Genomic DNA, 16,729 nt, shown 5'->3' on the forward strand with positions numbered 1-16,729 from the left:
TACCTTCATCAACAGGGATTCAAATCCCAATGCTGAGTCAGAGTTGGGATAATAACAGAGGCTGTCTTCACTGAGCAGACCAATATGGCCCCTTAGTGAGAATATCCACACCCTGGCTTCTGTGTGCTGATGCCTTGGCCCTTCAGGCTGGCTCTTCACCGGGGACAGGAGGACTACACACACCAAATGGCTTCCCTCTGTATCTGCAGCTGCCCAGGCTGTTCCCCAAATGCCCTCCTCCCCTCTTCCGCCCACCCACCCACTTACTGTCAATTTCTGCCTACACTACTGTGTTTTCATTGTGAACAAGCCAAGATCAAGTTGGAGGCAACCTTGAACTGCTGGGTTTCACCACAGTCTCCTGTTTGCCCATCTTGACAACAGCCACCTCTAACCTGCAAAGGCTGCCACTCCTCAGGGCACCCTGTGTAACACCTTCCAGGCAGTGCTCACCCTGGCTCTAAGGCATTTTTTCTTCTCCCAGAGGGGTGGAGACTATCCACTTACAGAGTCCACACTGACTGCTGACACCCAGGTGTCTCCTGGGGCCAGAAGGACACAGGCTCCACACAACTGCCCTTAGAAGCTATGGCTTAGAAGGCAGGCACAGAATCCAAACCTCTTCTCCAGGTACATGGCAGTTCTGCTATGGGCACCAGAGTCCACGGGAACACTGCAGGGGTATGGACTGATGGGTGATGACAGCCAGGACTGGAGGGAAGGTTGTCTTCAGGAAAGAGGATGCAGCTGATAGCAGGTGTGACCACCTGTCACACAGCTACAGTAAGATGGTCTCAGAGGGTGAAGGCTGATGGCCTGATGGACTTATACTTACGCTTCTTCAGGAACTTGCAGGGTCCCTGAGAACCCCCACAGAGTGAATGAGATGTTCCCTCTCTGCTTTTGTAACACACTTAGTTGCAGAGAACCCTAAGATTAGTATCCTGCAACCTCTAAACTTGAAGCAACCCTCCAAACAGAATGGCAGAATTTAAATGAAGCAACATCACAGCTAGAGTCTTATTCACAGAAGTCATTGGGGGCAATATCTATGTATGGCTTAGCAAGTGTCTCTCCTCTCCTAACAGTCTTTAAAGGCAGGACCTATATATGTTCAGGGGCAAATGGGCCTCTTTCCAAGGAGCAGCAATTCCCTTGTAAATAACAGGTGCTCAATACACTGAGCTGAATGTGCACCTGTGTTTTCCAAAGAATAAATAAAAGTGGTGAATAGTTAAAGCTCTTTTCATGGACAACTCATGAGCTGGGCTGGGGGTGGGGGTCACATGCACAGCACTCGGGTGGGACAAAGAAAAGGGATGGCAGGTGACATGGGAGCTAGTCCCTGTGACATAAGCAGCTTTTGTCAGGCCAACAGAAGCTGGGGAGGCAGATGAGGATTGCTAAAGGTGGAAGGCACCAAGGGGCCTGTCTGCCTGTCTGTATGTAGCATCTGATATGGCATTAAGTGTTGTGGGATATTTGTACACTGTGAAGATGTATGGCTGTAATAAAAAGATAAATGGTCAATAGCTAGGCAGAGACAGGCGGGATTTCGGGGAGAGAGAAAGAGAAGAAGGATCTAGATGCCAGAGAGATGCCATCAAGAAGAGAATGAGTCAGACATAAAATGAGAGAGAGCTAAAAGCCATGCGGTAGAATGTAGATTATTAAAAATATGGGTTAATTTAGGTTATAAGAGCTAGGGGGACAAGCCTAAGCCAAAGGTGAGCTTTCATAATTAATAATATGTCTCCATGTCATTATTTGGGGCTGGCGGCCCCAAAGGAAAGTCTAATTACAATTAAGACTTCCTATCTGAAGTAAAATGTTGAAAATACAATTGAAGGGAAATATGGACCAACCCAAGAACAAATTCAAAACCCTTGTGACTCCTTGTAACAGAACCAGAATTTGGCAGGAAGAGCAAAATTCCTTCAAATTTAAGTTCAGCACTATGAGCAGGGATATAGAGGAAGCATGTGGAGACATCCGGTGAGTAGACTTTAGGGAAGAGCAGTTCCAGTCCATCAGTAGGAAACTCCACGTCCTTTAGCGGATTTGAGATCCTCTGCCCTCAAATGTTAAACTGCCCAGAAAGATACACTCACCAACCTTTCTCTCTTACCATTACTTTCCAAGGCTGGGGTGAGGTGGCAGATGAGCGACATTTGGTACAGGGAGTCTCCCCTATGGCAGTGCAAATGGATGTCTTTCTCGAGCATTACACAGCTCGTGAGTTCAAGGGAATGTTCGGAGGAGAAAGGCAGGACAATGATCACATGGTGGCTCCGTGTACTGCCTGCCACCAGGGACCCAAGTCTGAATGAGTAAATGTTTGTTCAGTACTTCCATGTGTTGGGAGAGGTCGGGGACACAGCGCAGCCCTTAATGATGCCGGAGGTCAAGGAATGCTCGGCCTCTTGGGAATGAGGACAAACTCAAGGTAGTAAAAGAAAGGCTGTTAAAGTTCAGTGTCGGCTATTATGGGTCAGCAAGAGACCGCAGGGACTTGTGGGAAGCTTCTTTAGGTAGAGGGAGGGTGGTGACACCCAAGCTGAGTTTGATCCCCAGCAACAGTGTCAAAAGCTAGCCATAGAGGCACGAGGTTGTCATCTTAGCGCTGGAGAAGCAGAGACAAGAGGAACCTGGAGCTCACTGGCCAGGCAGCCTAGTGGGTGAGCTCCAGGCCAGGGAGAGTCCTTGTCTCAAAAGCCAGGGTGGACAATTTCTGAGGAAGCACAAGGTTGACCTCTGACCTCCACACATATATGCACACAGGTGCACCCCCTCCACATGCACAAATGTCTACAGTAGATGCTTAGCACTAGCTATGTAAATGACTCCCCTTTACTTTGGCACAGGCTTTAGGATGGGTCTCGAACATAGTGACCTCACACCTGTTTACGGCTTTTGTTCCTGGAGCTTTTGAATGTTTCCTGCAAACTGTCTACTTGGACTGTCTCATGCTATCTACCCAGCTTTCTCCAGGGTGGCATCTTCAGCCAGACACCCACTCCATCCCTGTGAGCTTTCCATCCACTCTGAGCTGAGCCCTCTCTTGGGACATCACTGCTAAGGTTTGCATCAGAAAGGACAGGAGCCTGTTGGTGGGCTGCAGGGTAGGGTATCTCAGAACTGCCAGCAGTTGTTGGGGACAGCTGTCAGGGGTGAAGAAAGATGTCACAGTGTGTAAAGACACACAGACGAGAGCCTAAATTCAGGTGTTCCTGACCTGCCACTGCCACAGTGGCCCTTTAATCATTTACAGGACTAGATAGGTTTTCTGTGGCTTAAAACTAAGCAGAGTTCTAACTAATGTAGTCCCACTTTCCATTTCCCAGACTCATCTCTGCTACCTCATAGGGCACGCACTATTCAAGACAACTTTAAGGTCTCACCTATCCCTTGGAGACAGCCTCTGCTAACAAACCAAACTCAAGAAAGACTAGAAAACACTGGACTTTCAAAATGCATGAAGTTTCCCCCTTGGCAGTCAGAGAAGAATGAAGAACACCCAGGTGTTGTGGAGATGAAAGGCAAGAAGAGCAGGGGGCTAGAATCTGACCTTGAACGAAGCCTCACCCCCTGTAAAGTACCGCCCCTCATGATGTCATCTCAGAGGAGCTATGCCTGAAGCAAGGGACGTTTGTGTGCTCTTTGAAGCTCCTGTATGAACAAAACTGCTTACATGCTACAGTGACTCCTTCACACACACTAACTGCAGGACACTGTGTGCGGGTGGCATATGGAAGTGTTAGAGACAGAGTGAAGGCACCTGACTGCTGTGTGACCGGATGTCACCACAATGTGATGAGCAGCTGCAGGAATACTATGCTGTCCTCAGTAAAAAGGAACATGGCAGAAAACACGCCAGGAAGCCAATTATCTTGCATAAATTCCAGTCTTTTCTGCCAAGATAAGGCAGAGTGGTGAGAACAATAATAGGTATTTTTAGTTTGAGTTGTCTACCTAAAGGATGATTTTCTAACTCTTTAGAATATCAATGCCTGGGCTCTGTAAGGAAGCAGAAAAAAAATAATTTATGTGAGTGTCCTTGAAAATAATTTGACACTCAGAAAATAAGAAATACAAAACTGTGGGTGAGTGAATGAATAATGGACAGACAGACAGACAGGTGGATGGAAAGGATGGATGGATGATGGGAGGATCATAAGTAGAGAATGGCTAGGGGGTGGGTTTATATAGGCAAAAGCAGAGGAAATTATCACATGTGACTGCTATGCTCTATATTTAATGTATTTTAATTTTGGAAGTTCTATCTCCCTTGTTGGTTTGCTTTCTGTTGCTATAAAATACCTGAGGCTGGGCACTTCACAAAGAAAATGAGTTTTGTTTCATTTCAGGCTTAGAGGTTTAGGATGGCGGCACTAACACTGCCTTGAGTTTGAGGACTCCTGGCCACACCACACAACATGGCAGTGTTTCCTGGGAGCCTAGGAGGAGAGGTTATACAGCCAGATGGGAAGCCAGATAGATTGGAGGTCCATGCTTCCCTTTTTAATAAAAAATGATGGCTCACTTTCCAGGGCCTAAATGAGGTTCCAAGAGAACTCTATCAATCTCTTCCTGAAGTGACAACTCATGTCCCACATTATCTCTCATGAAGCCTTGCTTCCTCTCCAGTCCATCAGCTCTCAGCACGGGAAGACTGGGGACAAAGTTTCTAGCATGTGACCCTTTAGGGAACAGACGACATCCAGAACCTAGTACCGCCAAGCATAGGGCTAACACACAGCTAGTGTATGGATAATCATTCTCGGAGACATGGAAGAAATATCAGTCAACCAAGAAACTGTAAGGAGCTAGCTATGAACAAGAATCCCTGGGAAGGTGTGACTGCAAAGGCCGACTGACAGATCAGAACTTCAGTGAGGCAGAGATGGTGGAATGTTGCAAGTCCAGAGCCAAATTATTGGGGTGTCTTCAGTCCTCTTCACGGTTATTTACTGCCCTTTTCCGTATGTGACCTGACATCTCTGTGACCATTAGGTGAATTCTTTGGAATATATAAACAGGATCCTAGTTTCCACCGGCCAAAAGGCTGAAGATACCATCAGACAGCATCTGAGGCCTACAGCTGAGATCCCTCTGCTCCCCTGTGACTCATCCGCCTTACGTACTCACCAATGCATTTGAAAAGTGTCCTGATTCATGATTTTCTTTATTCTGTTCCTATGAAAATTTCATGGAATTGCTACCATGTTGGAACATGGTATGTAGAGAACCTGAAATTACATTCTTGACCTGAGCCACTCTTACTTGGCTCCAGAATAAACCATCTCTTTTGTTCCTTTGAAGTGAGGGCTGTTTGTGTCAACATGGCCCAGACACTCACTGGAAATGACACACACCCTTGCAGCATATGACAAACAAACATACAAACAAAACATAGTGGTAATACATGCAACAAAACAGAAAAGAGAGAGCCAGTCAGAGAGAGAAATGAGATGATGCAGAAAGTGAACACCTGATCATGTCTGGGGGAGCAGGTGGGTTGAGACCCAGAGGGCCCTGTGATGCATGATGGGAGAAATGTAAGCCAAGGGTAGACTGAGGGCAGGCATGAAGACCCTAGAAATGCTCTCTTCCCAGAGGTGTTTCCATAGACTGTGTTTTAGTTTAGTCAGAAATGGCCTCAATAAGCTCATGTGTTTTGAATGCTTGGACCCCTGTTAGTGGCATTATTTGGGAAATCTACAGAACCTTTAGGAGACAGAGCCTTGCTGGAGGAAGTAGGTTACTGGGGGTGGACTTTGAGGGATTATAACCTGGCTCCTCTTCCTGTTCTCTCTCTCTCTCTCTCTCTCTCTCTCTCTCTCTCTCTCTCTCTGTCTCTCTCTCTGCTTCCTGACTGCCAAGCCAACCTCCCACCCTCGCTCTATGTCTTTGGTGCCATGAGGAACGTAGTCCGTATAAGCCCTCTTCTCCTCTAAGCTGTGCTTTGTCGGGTTATCCTACCACAGCAACACCAAGGTGACTAATACCCAGTGCTCATCCAACTCACAGCATGCTCCTTTAAACAGATGTTGAGATTTTAATTTGTCTATGGCCACTGATGGAGTGTTTTCAACACCGAAATCTCAATGGGACCAAACGACACTTCACCAATGCAAGTTCCCCAGTGGTACTTCCTCCAGTGGTGCCCATTCTGCTATCAGTACCAACTCCTCTACCTGCTGAGCTAGACTCACTTCTAGGTCTCAGTCCTCTGCTCCTCACCCACAGACAGCCTTAGCTGCTAGGCTGTGACGGTTGGGTTTGCAAAATATGGTAAGAGTCCAAAATGTAACGCAGTTGGCACTGCTCTGGGATAGTGGTGAACTTTCATTGTGAGGCCCTAGTAATGAGTCAGGGTGGCCCAGGGGCGGCCACATTCAGGGCACAGGAGCATTCCTTGTACAGCACAATGCTCTCGCTTCACACTCTGGACCACAACCAGCTCTCAGTTAAGAAATGGACATTGATTTTTACCATCCCTGGTTCCAGCAACAAAACAAAAGGCAAAAACACCCTTCCAATTAGCTAGCCCAGTGTTTCCAGTCCAGCTAATAGTCATTGTTGGTAAAGAGAATTCCCCTGAGCTCCACATGGCAACATTGCTTTCTGAATTGCCAGTTGTGGCATGGAACACAGGTAACCAAGGGAACAGGGGAGCAACTTCGATGGAAATTTGTGCTTAGCACTTCCAAAATGCTCCTGAATATCACTGCTTGTGGATGCTTTATCTGGATGGCCAAATACAACTGCGGTTCCTGTTGAGAAGTCATCATTACAGACTGGCGCACAGACTGTAATGTAATTACAGACTAAGGCTCCAAGCCACGGGGAAGGACATACAGGGTTAATGTGCCTCTGAGCAGAGATGGGATTTTGATTTCAGCAACTATTTAACAATCTGAAGAAGATGTATCTTGCTTTTAAGGATGCATCCTAGCCATTTCACATCCCTAATGATACATTTCAGTTCACCGAAGCATTAGGAAAGTCTGGAAATATTTTCCATTTGATGCAAATCAGCAACAGGCAAGGACACCGTCCACCAGTGGGTTAGGCACCAAGACACACTTGCCAACACGTGCAGTGTTGGACTTCTTATTTCTTTAATAAAACCTTGCTATCAATCACAGTTAGATATGATAATTATAGCAAATGATGATTAACTTCAGCCACCAGTGAGGGGAAGATGTTGGAAAATAAGACTTTGTGAGCTTCAAACAAAGCTGCTATTCTCTTGACATCAGTGACTAATTGTCCTCGGGTTCATAAAAGGTGGGTTTTGGACCAAGACTGATAAAAAATCCTGCCCTGGCTTTATAATCCATCTTATAGTGCCCTTTGGTTAGTTGAAACAGTGACATTTATTCCAGAGAGAATTCCTCATGTTATCTCATGTTTTCAGTCCACAAGCCACAGTGCTAATTGGGAATTACAGGTATTCCAAGAAGCTCCGTGACCATCCCCAATAACAGGAAAAACGGCTAGCTTTTCAAAAGTCCGGTTATAAAATCCTCTTCACACACACACACAGAGCTAGGAGATCTGAGGTGAAAAGTAACAGTGTGGGGAAGCAGATGAAGATAGTCTTCCTGGGAATTCGAACTCTGACTTACAGTTTTCATTCTGAAGAGTCAACTCGAGTTTTCTCACCACGGATGAGTCCTCAGACCACTTCCCATTCCTGTGTCTTGCTTTCCCTATACACTATATCCATGTACAGGGTCAGAGAAGCTGCTTTTAGGAAGAGTAGGAATGTGAACAGTGTGTGTTATTTGATGGGGTGCCAGCCTTGGGCACCGTCACCTTTCTGACCTAACTCCTCCAGGACGACCATGCCTAGAGAAGTGGGCGTGGCCAGGGACACAGCATTTCCATGGCCGAGTTCTCGGCGTTTCTGCAGCATTCCCTCAGCTCCCCTTTAGGGTGGACCCCACACAGTGCTCAGCATCCACCCAGGACTTCACGGCACTAAAGGGAATTACGTAGAGCCTTTCAATGCAATTTTTCCTCCCAAGAAGCTTACAGCTTCCTGAAGGAAGCTGTAAAAAAGCTTTCACTGGAAACACAGAATCCGAATTCTGGCTCGCCCACACTCATCTCTTGGGAAGGAGGACGAGGACGGCCTGGAGGTCTTCATATCCCTGGGACTTTTCAGAAGACCTAGTTCCCTAGCCTGAAGATCTGTACAGTGAAGTGAGTCTCTGGGGTGGGGTGGGGGGGCACTCCTCCTCAACAGCCCTGAGCCTCACCCGGTTTGCCTTGTGAAAATGTCTGAGACCAGAAAATAAGGTCTTCAAATGTACATATGTCTGTCTGCCAGAATTCAATGGGAAGGTGCTGCCCACCCCTTCCAGCCCACCCGATAAAGAGATCAAGGAAATGACAGAAAATGACACCCATACAACCCCACCAGCAGAATTAAAGGCAGCACATTACTGAGGAAGAATACACACCACTCCACACTTACTTCACAGATGACATTCTGCCTTTTCTCTCTAGGGGCCTTTCAGGGAGAGCATCCCCCTCAGAGGTCTCCTCCCATTCCCAAGAATGAGGAATGCTGGGTATAAGAGTAGCATTGTTACTCTAGAGAAAGAGAGTTCCTGGGCTCTGGGCTTCTACCAGGGACACAGCACCTGTGCAGCCCAGAGGTTGGCACATCCTAGAGCTGGGTGGAAGCCCAAATCCACATCAGAAAACAATCCTGCAAAGGTTAAAGGGTCAGAACAACTTTTCCACATCTCCTTACTCCAGAGATGGGCCGGAGAAAGGGTCAAACAAATAGAGGCAGAGAGAATGAGGGGGAAAAATCCCCACCCAACCGATCATAACTGTGTATTCGGCTGAAGCAACCCAAATCAACTTAATATGGAAAAGCATAATTGCAACTAGGGAGTGGAAGGTCACTTGGGTTTATTTCCCGGAAGAGCTAACAATTTAATTTACACAGCTATCAGGGAGAGCCATAGTGATGAATGTGCATTATTGAGGCAGCCAGGTCTACCTCTTCTTTTTCCTTATACCAAAAATAGGAGTGATACACTTTTCCTGTCATTCGTACTTAAGATGGAGTAGTGACGGCGAATGACTGCTGGGAGCCGGAATTTTCCATCCTTTCTGACTTTTTCATTTCATATATACTTGAAATGAATTTTAAAGACGGGCTCAAATCTTCGCCCTTCTCCCTGATAAAAGCTTTAGGATGGGGGAAGGGCCGACATGGTAATAAGGAATGGGACAATTTGCATGTGTTTAAATGACCTGGACCTTCTCAGGCTGGAAGGCAGGAGATTTTTCTCCTTGATATGACCTGAAATCACTTCCCGAAGCTGCGCTTGCCATTTTTCCTTGTTAAATAAATGAATCATAGCTACATTAGTACCTTTGAGAAAGTCTTACTTTAATTTAAATATATCTCATAGCTAGCCATCTTCTCATTGCAATTAGAACGTCCACTGGACAGGAATCATCTCTTCCATGGAGTGTCACAAAGATTTAGTCATTGAAGGACTTCTGCCCTGAAGATGTCAATAAATGCACACGGGACCAGCGTTCTAACAAACACACTCTTTCCTTTCCATGCTGTTAGTTTACACACAAAACAAAGAAAAGCTTAGAGCTGAAACTAAGCAGAGACAACACAGGACCTGGTGCCATAAGCCGTGTGCTCGGGGCGGGCGGTATTATCAGAGGTCAGAGTAAACTGTCACTGGGTTTGGATGGTGGAGAACAGAATACCGGCTCCAGTCTCTGCTGCCCTAGGAATGTCAGAGTTCCACACCTCCACCAAATTGCCAGGGTTCGGGCAGCACTGCTCAGACAGGAAGACTCAGTGAGGCAGGCCCTGCAGGCTCACAGCCCAGTGGCCATGAGTAGCAATGGGCGTTCACCCTTAATGAACCCCATACAACCCATCTCCTACCAAACTAGGTGGGCACAGGAGGACACAGTATCCAGAGTGGACACGTGCATGGAGGCTGTCATAATGCCTATGCTGAGATGGCCACTACCTTCCTTTCCCATGCCCTGCCTCTATCAGTGGCCCAAATGTGAAACCCAGAAGATGAGATGGCTCTACAGCCACTTGCTGAGTGAGTCCAACAGGGTAAGGCCCCAGCTTCCCCAACCCCATCTGTACCCGGCTGTTTCCCACAATTCCCCTCATGTGTGCTTCATCTAGTTTCTTCATAATCCTTTCAAACCCTGGATGATTTCTTCCCTTGTTTCTGGAATTCACTGCAGGAAGTTTCCAATATTTGTAAAAAACGTATTAGGGGAAGGGGACATGCTAGGCGTTAGCCACAGACCATCACTTTTTTGAGACAATCCTGGGGGTTGTGAGGGAAAAGAAAGCTCGTCTTCCCTTCATGCCTCATCTCCCTTCAGCCAGTCACCTGGGAAGGGAAGAACCCACTGAACTCCAGGTGGACTGTCACTGACCCAGAAGGACAGTGGCCATTGCCGTCCTTGTCCTTAAATGTCTCTACAGAGCCAGAAAACCCAAGAGTTACACAGATAACAGACTTTTCTCTCAGACCCTGCAACCCCAGACGAAGAGCTCTGACATTATGCCGTGACATACTAACAAATGAACCTTAAACACGCCTGCTAATTAATTGTGCAAACAGATTTCACAGAGAGCGTTAACTGACTTATGAGACAAGAAACCATTTTTAAACAGATTACAAGTATCATTTACATATGAGCCAAATCAATGAAATGTAAATGGAGGCTAAGCTGCTTTGATCCACTAATCACTTGTATCTGACCATTAAGAATGTCTTTACAAAGCCAGTTAACGGTAGTCTTATGTACATTCAGTCATGTTAAGTCAGTAATTCTGACTTCCCCTTGAGTCAGGGTCCTCCCTATTGGCTTGAATCAGTGCCATTCTTTGATTATATGGAAGAAGGCACAAGGTGTTAAGTGCTGAGAGGTCAGGCATTCCTTTCTGCCCATCCCTGAAGCACCTGACACACACACAGTAGGTGCACAGGAAACACTTTGCTATGTGCCAGGAGCTGAAGATCCTACTATGGCATCCCAAAGGCCTAAGGTTAAGGCTTAGAACATGAAGTGGTTTTAGGCAATTCAACCAAGTTTATCTACTTCAAACATATAAGTAGCATCAATTATTTATGCTCTATATTAAACTCAACTGTATTTCTTTGAGATATTAAAATGTAAAGGGGTATCTGGGAAGAGAGCCTCACTGTGATTTTAACATCAGGTATAGTACTAGCACTCTCTCAGAGGACATAATCCCTCCAACTGTTACTTCCTCCCCTTCACTGTTCCCCAGGTGTCAGCAGAAAAGGAGGAAGGGCTCATGTGGCCCCTGATCAGACAGAAGCCACACCATCTCTCATGACTCACAGGCTGAGGCCCACGACATTTCCATGGCAAACTCAGGTCTTTGGTTGTATTTCTGAATTGCAAATGGGCGAGATGGGTAATATCAAATGCTAAATGTACGATTTGCTAACTATAGTACCAGGGGTGATGCACATTGGACACCCTTATACATGGATGGTACATCCAGTGAAATCCAGATTGTCCCCATGCTCTTGAACATTCACACTGTTTCGCTGCAGTGTTTGGTCATGCTGGCTACAAGAACTCTCCAATGCTTTGTCCCAGAATTAGTGCCCTGTCTTGGATCTTGGAATTACAGGGAGTACTTTAGAGATGTGGACAAAGGACACAGGAGGCCTTAGACCGATGGCTTAAGCCTACACCCACCTGAAGAAACATCCACATAGACTCTGTCATGCCAGAGTGAGAGATGAAGGCAGTACATCTTGTAGGTTCTACTGTCCGTGACCTAGATAGGGCCAGGGTGGAATGTATGCTTACCCTGGGATGGCCAAGCATCTGGCACCTTCCCTAAGAGATGTCATGTAAATGTTCATAGTCAAGGAAGAGTAGGCTGTGAATTAGAAGCAAGAGCAAGAAAGGGGTGGCAGCAGGCTTTCACCTTGTCCCCATGGCATATCTCTGACATTCCAGTCCCAACACGTTAACAAATTAAATGGTCTTGCACACTTAAACATGTCTGTGATGGGTCACCTTACACTGTGTGCACTTATCACAATTAAAGAAGGGAAACCCTATAGTTACTTAGACCCACAGCTCTTAGTAGCTCATCCCAGAGCCACCATGCCTACAGTGTAGACACCCTTTCTCAGTTTTCGCCCTCATATGCCCAATCTGAAAGAGACATTCTAGACCATTTTGCTTTCTCTGCTAGCTTCCACATGGTATAAGGATGGAGAAGCCCCCACAGACTGTTGCCTAAGGTCTGTCTTTACCTCTGGACCTGGAAAATTTCTCAGTTGACACTCGTCTACCAAGAAACAGCGTGGAAAATTCCAGAACTGGATGCTTTCCTAGTACAGTGATCATTGCTCTATCTAACCTCATTTTAAAATCAATTTCACTTTGGGGAAGAGCATCATGAAGTAAGGGCTTCCTGGTGGTGTGGTGGTACTGAGCATGCACACTGGAAAGAGGAAAAACAGAAAGGAGAGAATGAGGGGGATTGGGCACAGGATGCAGGGTCATTCTGTAGGGACCATGGTCATCTGGAGACCATCAACTGGGGCACAGCCACATCTTGGTGTCAAAAGGACAAGAATTAGTAAAATCACAGTCTCTACTATGTGGCTGTGCTTTCTTAGCATGACCAGCTAGTTTCTGAAACAAAACCCAAGGCCAAAGTGAGGTCCCACGTTCTGTGTACATCTGTACTCTGAAGGAAATAATGAACAGAATCACTGTATATCTCCAGCTCCATGTTTTTGTAAGTCCCAGATTATTTTCCCACTGAAGATTAAGTTGTAAACTACTTCACCCAGACGTTTATCTTGGGAGAGAAAGAGTTGAGAGCTGACGTTCAGAAATAAAGTTATCACATATATGGCCTGGCAGTATCTTGTAACAGACTTCCCTTGCGTCTTTCTAAGTCCTTGTGACAACTCCAAATTGCATTTCTTGGCTGGAATTTCAAAGCTGAGACACTCCCCAGAATTCACACCGGTGGTCTGGTTCAGAAGCAGAAGTCACCACTTCTTTGAAGGGAAGAACGACTCAGGAGAGCCACGGGAAAATTAAAGCGTGTCTTGATCTTGTTCCCCTGTGGCTCTGCTCCTGGCCTTTGTGTCTCTCTGTTTTTGAAATAGTGCAACAAGGCAAAGCTTTTTCCCTCCCCACCCCAATCAAACCAGACCCCCAACTTAAGGTACGATGCAATTTGTGTGGCCAGAGAAGACTTGATGGTGTCTCTAGTTGCCGAGACAGTCTATGAACGGCAGGAATGGACAGACCTCACAGGTCTGTGTCACTGCCCCACATGAACTTCCGTTAAAACATCAGACACAGTAAGAGGAGAACACCAGGAAGATCTAATTATAACAAGGTGCAGCAGTAAAAGTGATTCTGAGCTTCTTCGTTGTTTATTTCTAGACTTTTCTATGATTGCTTTCAGTCAGGGGTTGACCCTGGGTGAATAAACTTGCAGAAAGCACGAACACTGCTGCCTCCAAACCAACTTCATGTGTCTCTTTTCATCCCTGCTACCTCCTCATTTTAGCAAACGAGAGCTCTCAGTTGCTCTCTTCTTTCCCAGCCTGCCCCAAGCCCCCCTCCCCCACAGAACCGATGGCAGAGGCAGCAGCTGGCACCTACCTTGCCCAGGCCCGGAGTGTCCTTCACCTTGTTGACGGCCCTTAGGAGACAGGGTGGGGCTGGGGGAGGCGAGGTCTGCAGGATCCCGCTGAAGCTGGTAGCAAAGAGGGGAGCCTCTGCAGCAGACGGAGTCGAAGGCCGGTGTTTCTTCTTCTTGGAGGACAGATTTAACTTCTGGGCAGCTCTGCACAGGGACAATACGGAAGAGATGATGCTACAGTCAGAAGCGTTGGGCTGGCTACTTCTCCCCTTTCTTTTAAAGATCCCCTTTAAGTACTCCTTCTGTCTCCATTCTTGGTGCCCTGAAGCCCTTTGCTGCAGCACGGGGAACTTAATTAATAAGCTGTGTAATCATCGAGACAGGAGAAAGGAGCTATAAGATCACATGGTTCTAAGATCACAAGTTACAAAGACTTGTTTGTTCTCCACCACACTCAATCTGAGCATGAATGAAACCGGCCATCTTTGGAGGATACATGGCACCTATTCCATTAATCAACCCAGCCCCCTCAATTTTTCTAGCATAAGTCCAACTGTGAAAAACCATATAAGCTCATTTTAAAACGTTTACACCTTGTAAAACCCAAGACAGTCTGACAAAGAACCTGGTAGTGACCATTCAGGGCATGCTCTGACTGTGGAAGCAAACTCTGACCCCCAGCATACTGGAGAGACAGAAAGCACGTTGGTGTGAGAAATGGAGAGCCAGAAGTATCCACTACAGTGAGGTGCAGGGCACGAGACTACCATCTCCTTGGCTGGACAACGGACTCTTGTGTGGGGCAGTCTTTGGGTACAGAATGCTATTTATGGGCAAGTCCAAGGAAGGAGGGGTCAAGGTAACAAAGTGGCACAGAAGGGTACAGATGGGGACAAGTGGGAGGGTGTGGTTAACATCACTGGCTGTTCACACCATGTCTTCCATCATTCAAGTGCACTGTAACACTTAGGATATAGAAAAGATATAAACAAGGCAAACATGGTGTGAGACAAAGGCATTGCACATATCCTACTAGACTCATTTCTAAATTACTTCTTGGTGTGTTGCACCATATCCATATATATATATATATATATATATATATATATATATAGTTTTGATGGGGGCAGGAGAAGGAGACAGTCTTACTATATAGCCCTGACTGGCCTTTAATTCTTCGAGTGTGTGTGTGTGTGTGTGTGTGTGTGTGTGTATGGGGGGGCACTGAAAGGTGGTACTTATTCCCTTATATCAAGGATTCTTTTCAGAATGGAGAAAAGACTGGCTATGCCTGTGGCCACCCGCTGGCCACCATCACCTAGGGCAGGGCTGGTGCCAAGGAACAGCTTAGAAGAGGTTGTGCCTCTGCCATGCATACCCATCTCATGTGCCCCACGAGTTAGAGAAGCAGGCTTCCTAGCAACTAAAGGCCACACAAGGATGAGACACAGGTGTCCCTCCCACTGGCCCCACTCTGCTCTCTATTAGATCCACCCATACAGCACCCAGGAACTCTGCTCTCTACTACATCCACCCATACAGCACCCAGGAACTCTGCTCTCTACTACATCCACCCATACAGCACCCAGGAACTCTGCTCTCTGTCTCTTTTAGAAAACTAAAGCTCATGACACTTCTGCAGCTAGCTGTGGTGTTGTCCTCACTCATTTGAGCCAAATTCCCAGCAAGCACCACCTGCCAACTCCTCATCCAAGCCCCCTCCTTGCATTCTCTGCAAGCTCATTTGTTAGGCTCCTGTCCCCAACCCTCTGAAGCTGCTCAGATAGTTACCAATAACTACATGATGGCTGTAGTGCTCTTAGCCCCTACCTGGACCTGTCAGAGCGAAGAATGCATGCATCCTTCCTCCTTGACCCCCAAGCTTCCAAAACACCCCATTCTTGTGGTGATATTATGTTCCCCAATATATTGTGCACCCTAATAAACTTATCTGGGGTCAGAGAACAGAACAGCCACTAGATAGACCTAGAGGCCAGAAAATGGTGGCACACACACCTTTAATCCTATCACTTGGGAGGCAGAGATCAATCTGGATCTCTGTGAGTTCAAGGCCACACTGGAAACAGCCAGGCATGGTGATACCCGTCTTTAATCTCAGGAAGTGATGGCAGGAAGCAGAAAGGTATATAAGGTGTGAGGACTAGGAACTAGAGGTCTTTTTAAGCTTTTAGGCTTTTGAGCAGCAGTTTAGTTGAGATCCATTCAGATGAGGACTCAGAAGCCTTCAGTCTAAGGAAACAAGATCAGCTGAGAACTGGCAAGGTGAAGTTGAACATGGCTTGTTCTGTTTCTCTGATCTTTCGATGATCACCCCCAATACCTGGCTCCTGGGTTTGTTTGTTGTTTTATTAATAAGATCTTCTAAGATCCGTGCTGCACATTCTCTTCCGGTGTCCTTCTCATAGGGTTGCAGGGCTCAGTCCCTATTTCTGTACAATCATTGCTGTTGGCTTTGGAGATCACATCCTCAGCCTATGACTCCTCGAGTGCTCTGTCCAGCTTAGCCCAAGCTCCCTATTTATTTATCCGAATGCCTCTTCAGCACTCCCACTTGAGTATTCAGCAAACATCACTAACTTGCCATCCCTACGACTAAAGGGCTTATAACCTTCTGTGCAGCTCTTAGGCACTCCTCCTCCCTGTTTCAAAATAAAACAGCCCCGCTCTTCAGGCACCCAGACCTTGTCTCACACAACACAACTATCCACCGCAAATTTTATCCCCTATAACTTAAACTAGAGCCAAGACCCTCTCACCACCTCAGATTCTCATGTTTGCGATCTTGCCCACCACACACTCCTCCCTTTGATTGTTAGTCAATAAACATTCAAATTTGGTCACCCATACTAGTTTCTAAACACTCTCAGCACACTCCCACCTCCCATCCCTAGCCCTGCCCCAGGGAGACAAGCATGTGGCTCACTTCTTTGCCTCCTTTAAATCTTGGTTGAAATGTCACTTTATCCACACGTTTACCCTGCCCATGATAGAAATCAGTAGTTTGTAACGATGGTTCTCTCA

General features: G+C 46.5%; 1 protein-coding gene across 2 annotated transcripts in view; it reads right to left on the minus strand.

Annotated features, from left to right (window-relative positions):
- Kif26b (kinesin family member 26B) overlaps positions 1–16,729 on the minus strand; it is a 426,094-nt gene that overhangs the window by 101,825 nt on the left and 307,540 nt on the right. For both annotated transcript variants that reach the window (XM_036202104.1, XM_036202105.1), the window contains one exon: positions 13,708–13,891. In XM_036202104.1, the coding sequence (XP_036057997.1) occupies positions 13,708–13,891 (184 nt within the window). The remainder of the gene's footprint in view (positions 1–13,707; positions 13,892–16,729) is intronic.

This window comes from Onychomys torridus, chromosome 11 (assembly GCF_903995425.1).
Source record: "Onychomys torridus chromosome 11, mOncTor1.1, whole genome shotgun sequence".
Classification (NCBI taxonomy): Eukaryota; Metazoa; Chordata; class Mammalia; order Rodentia; family Cricetidae; genus Onychomys; species Onychomys torridus.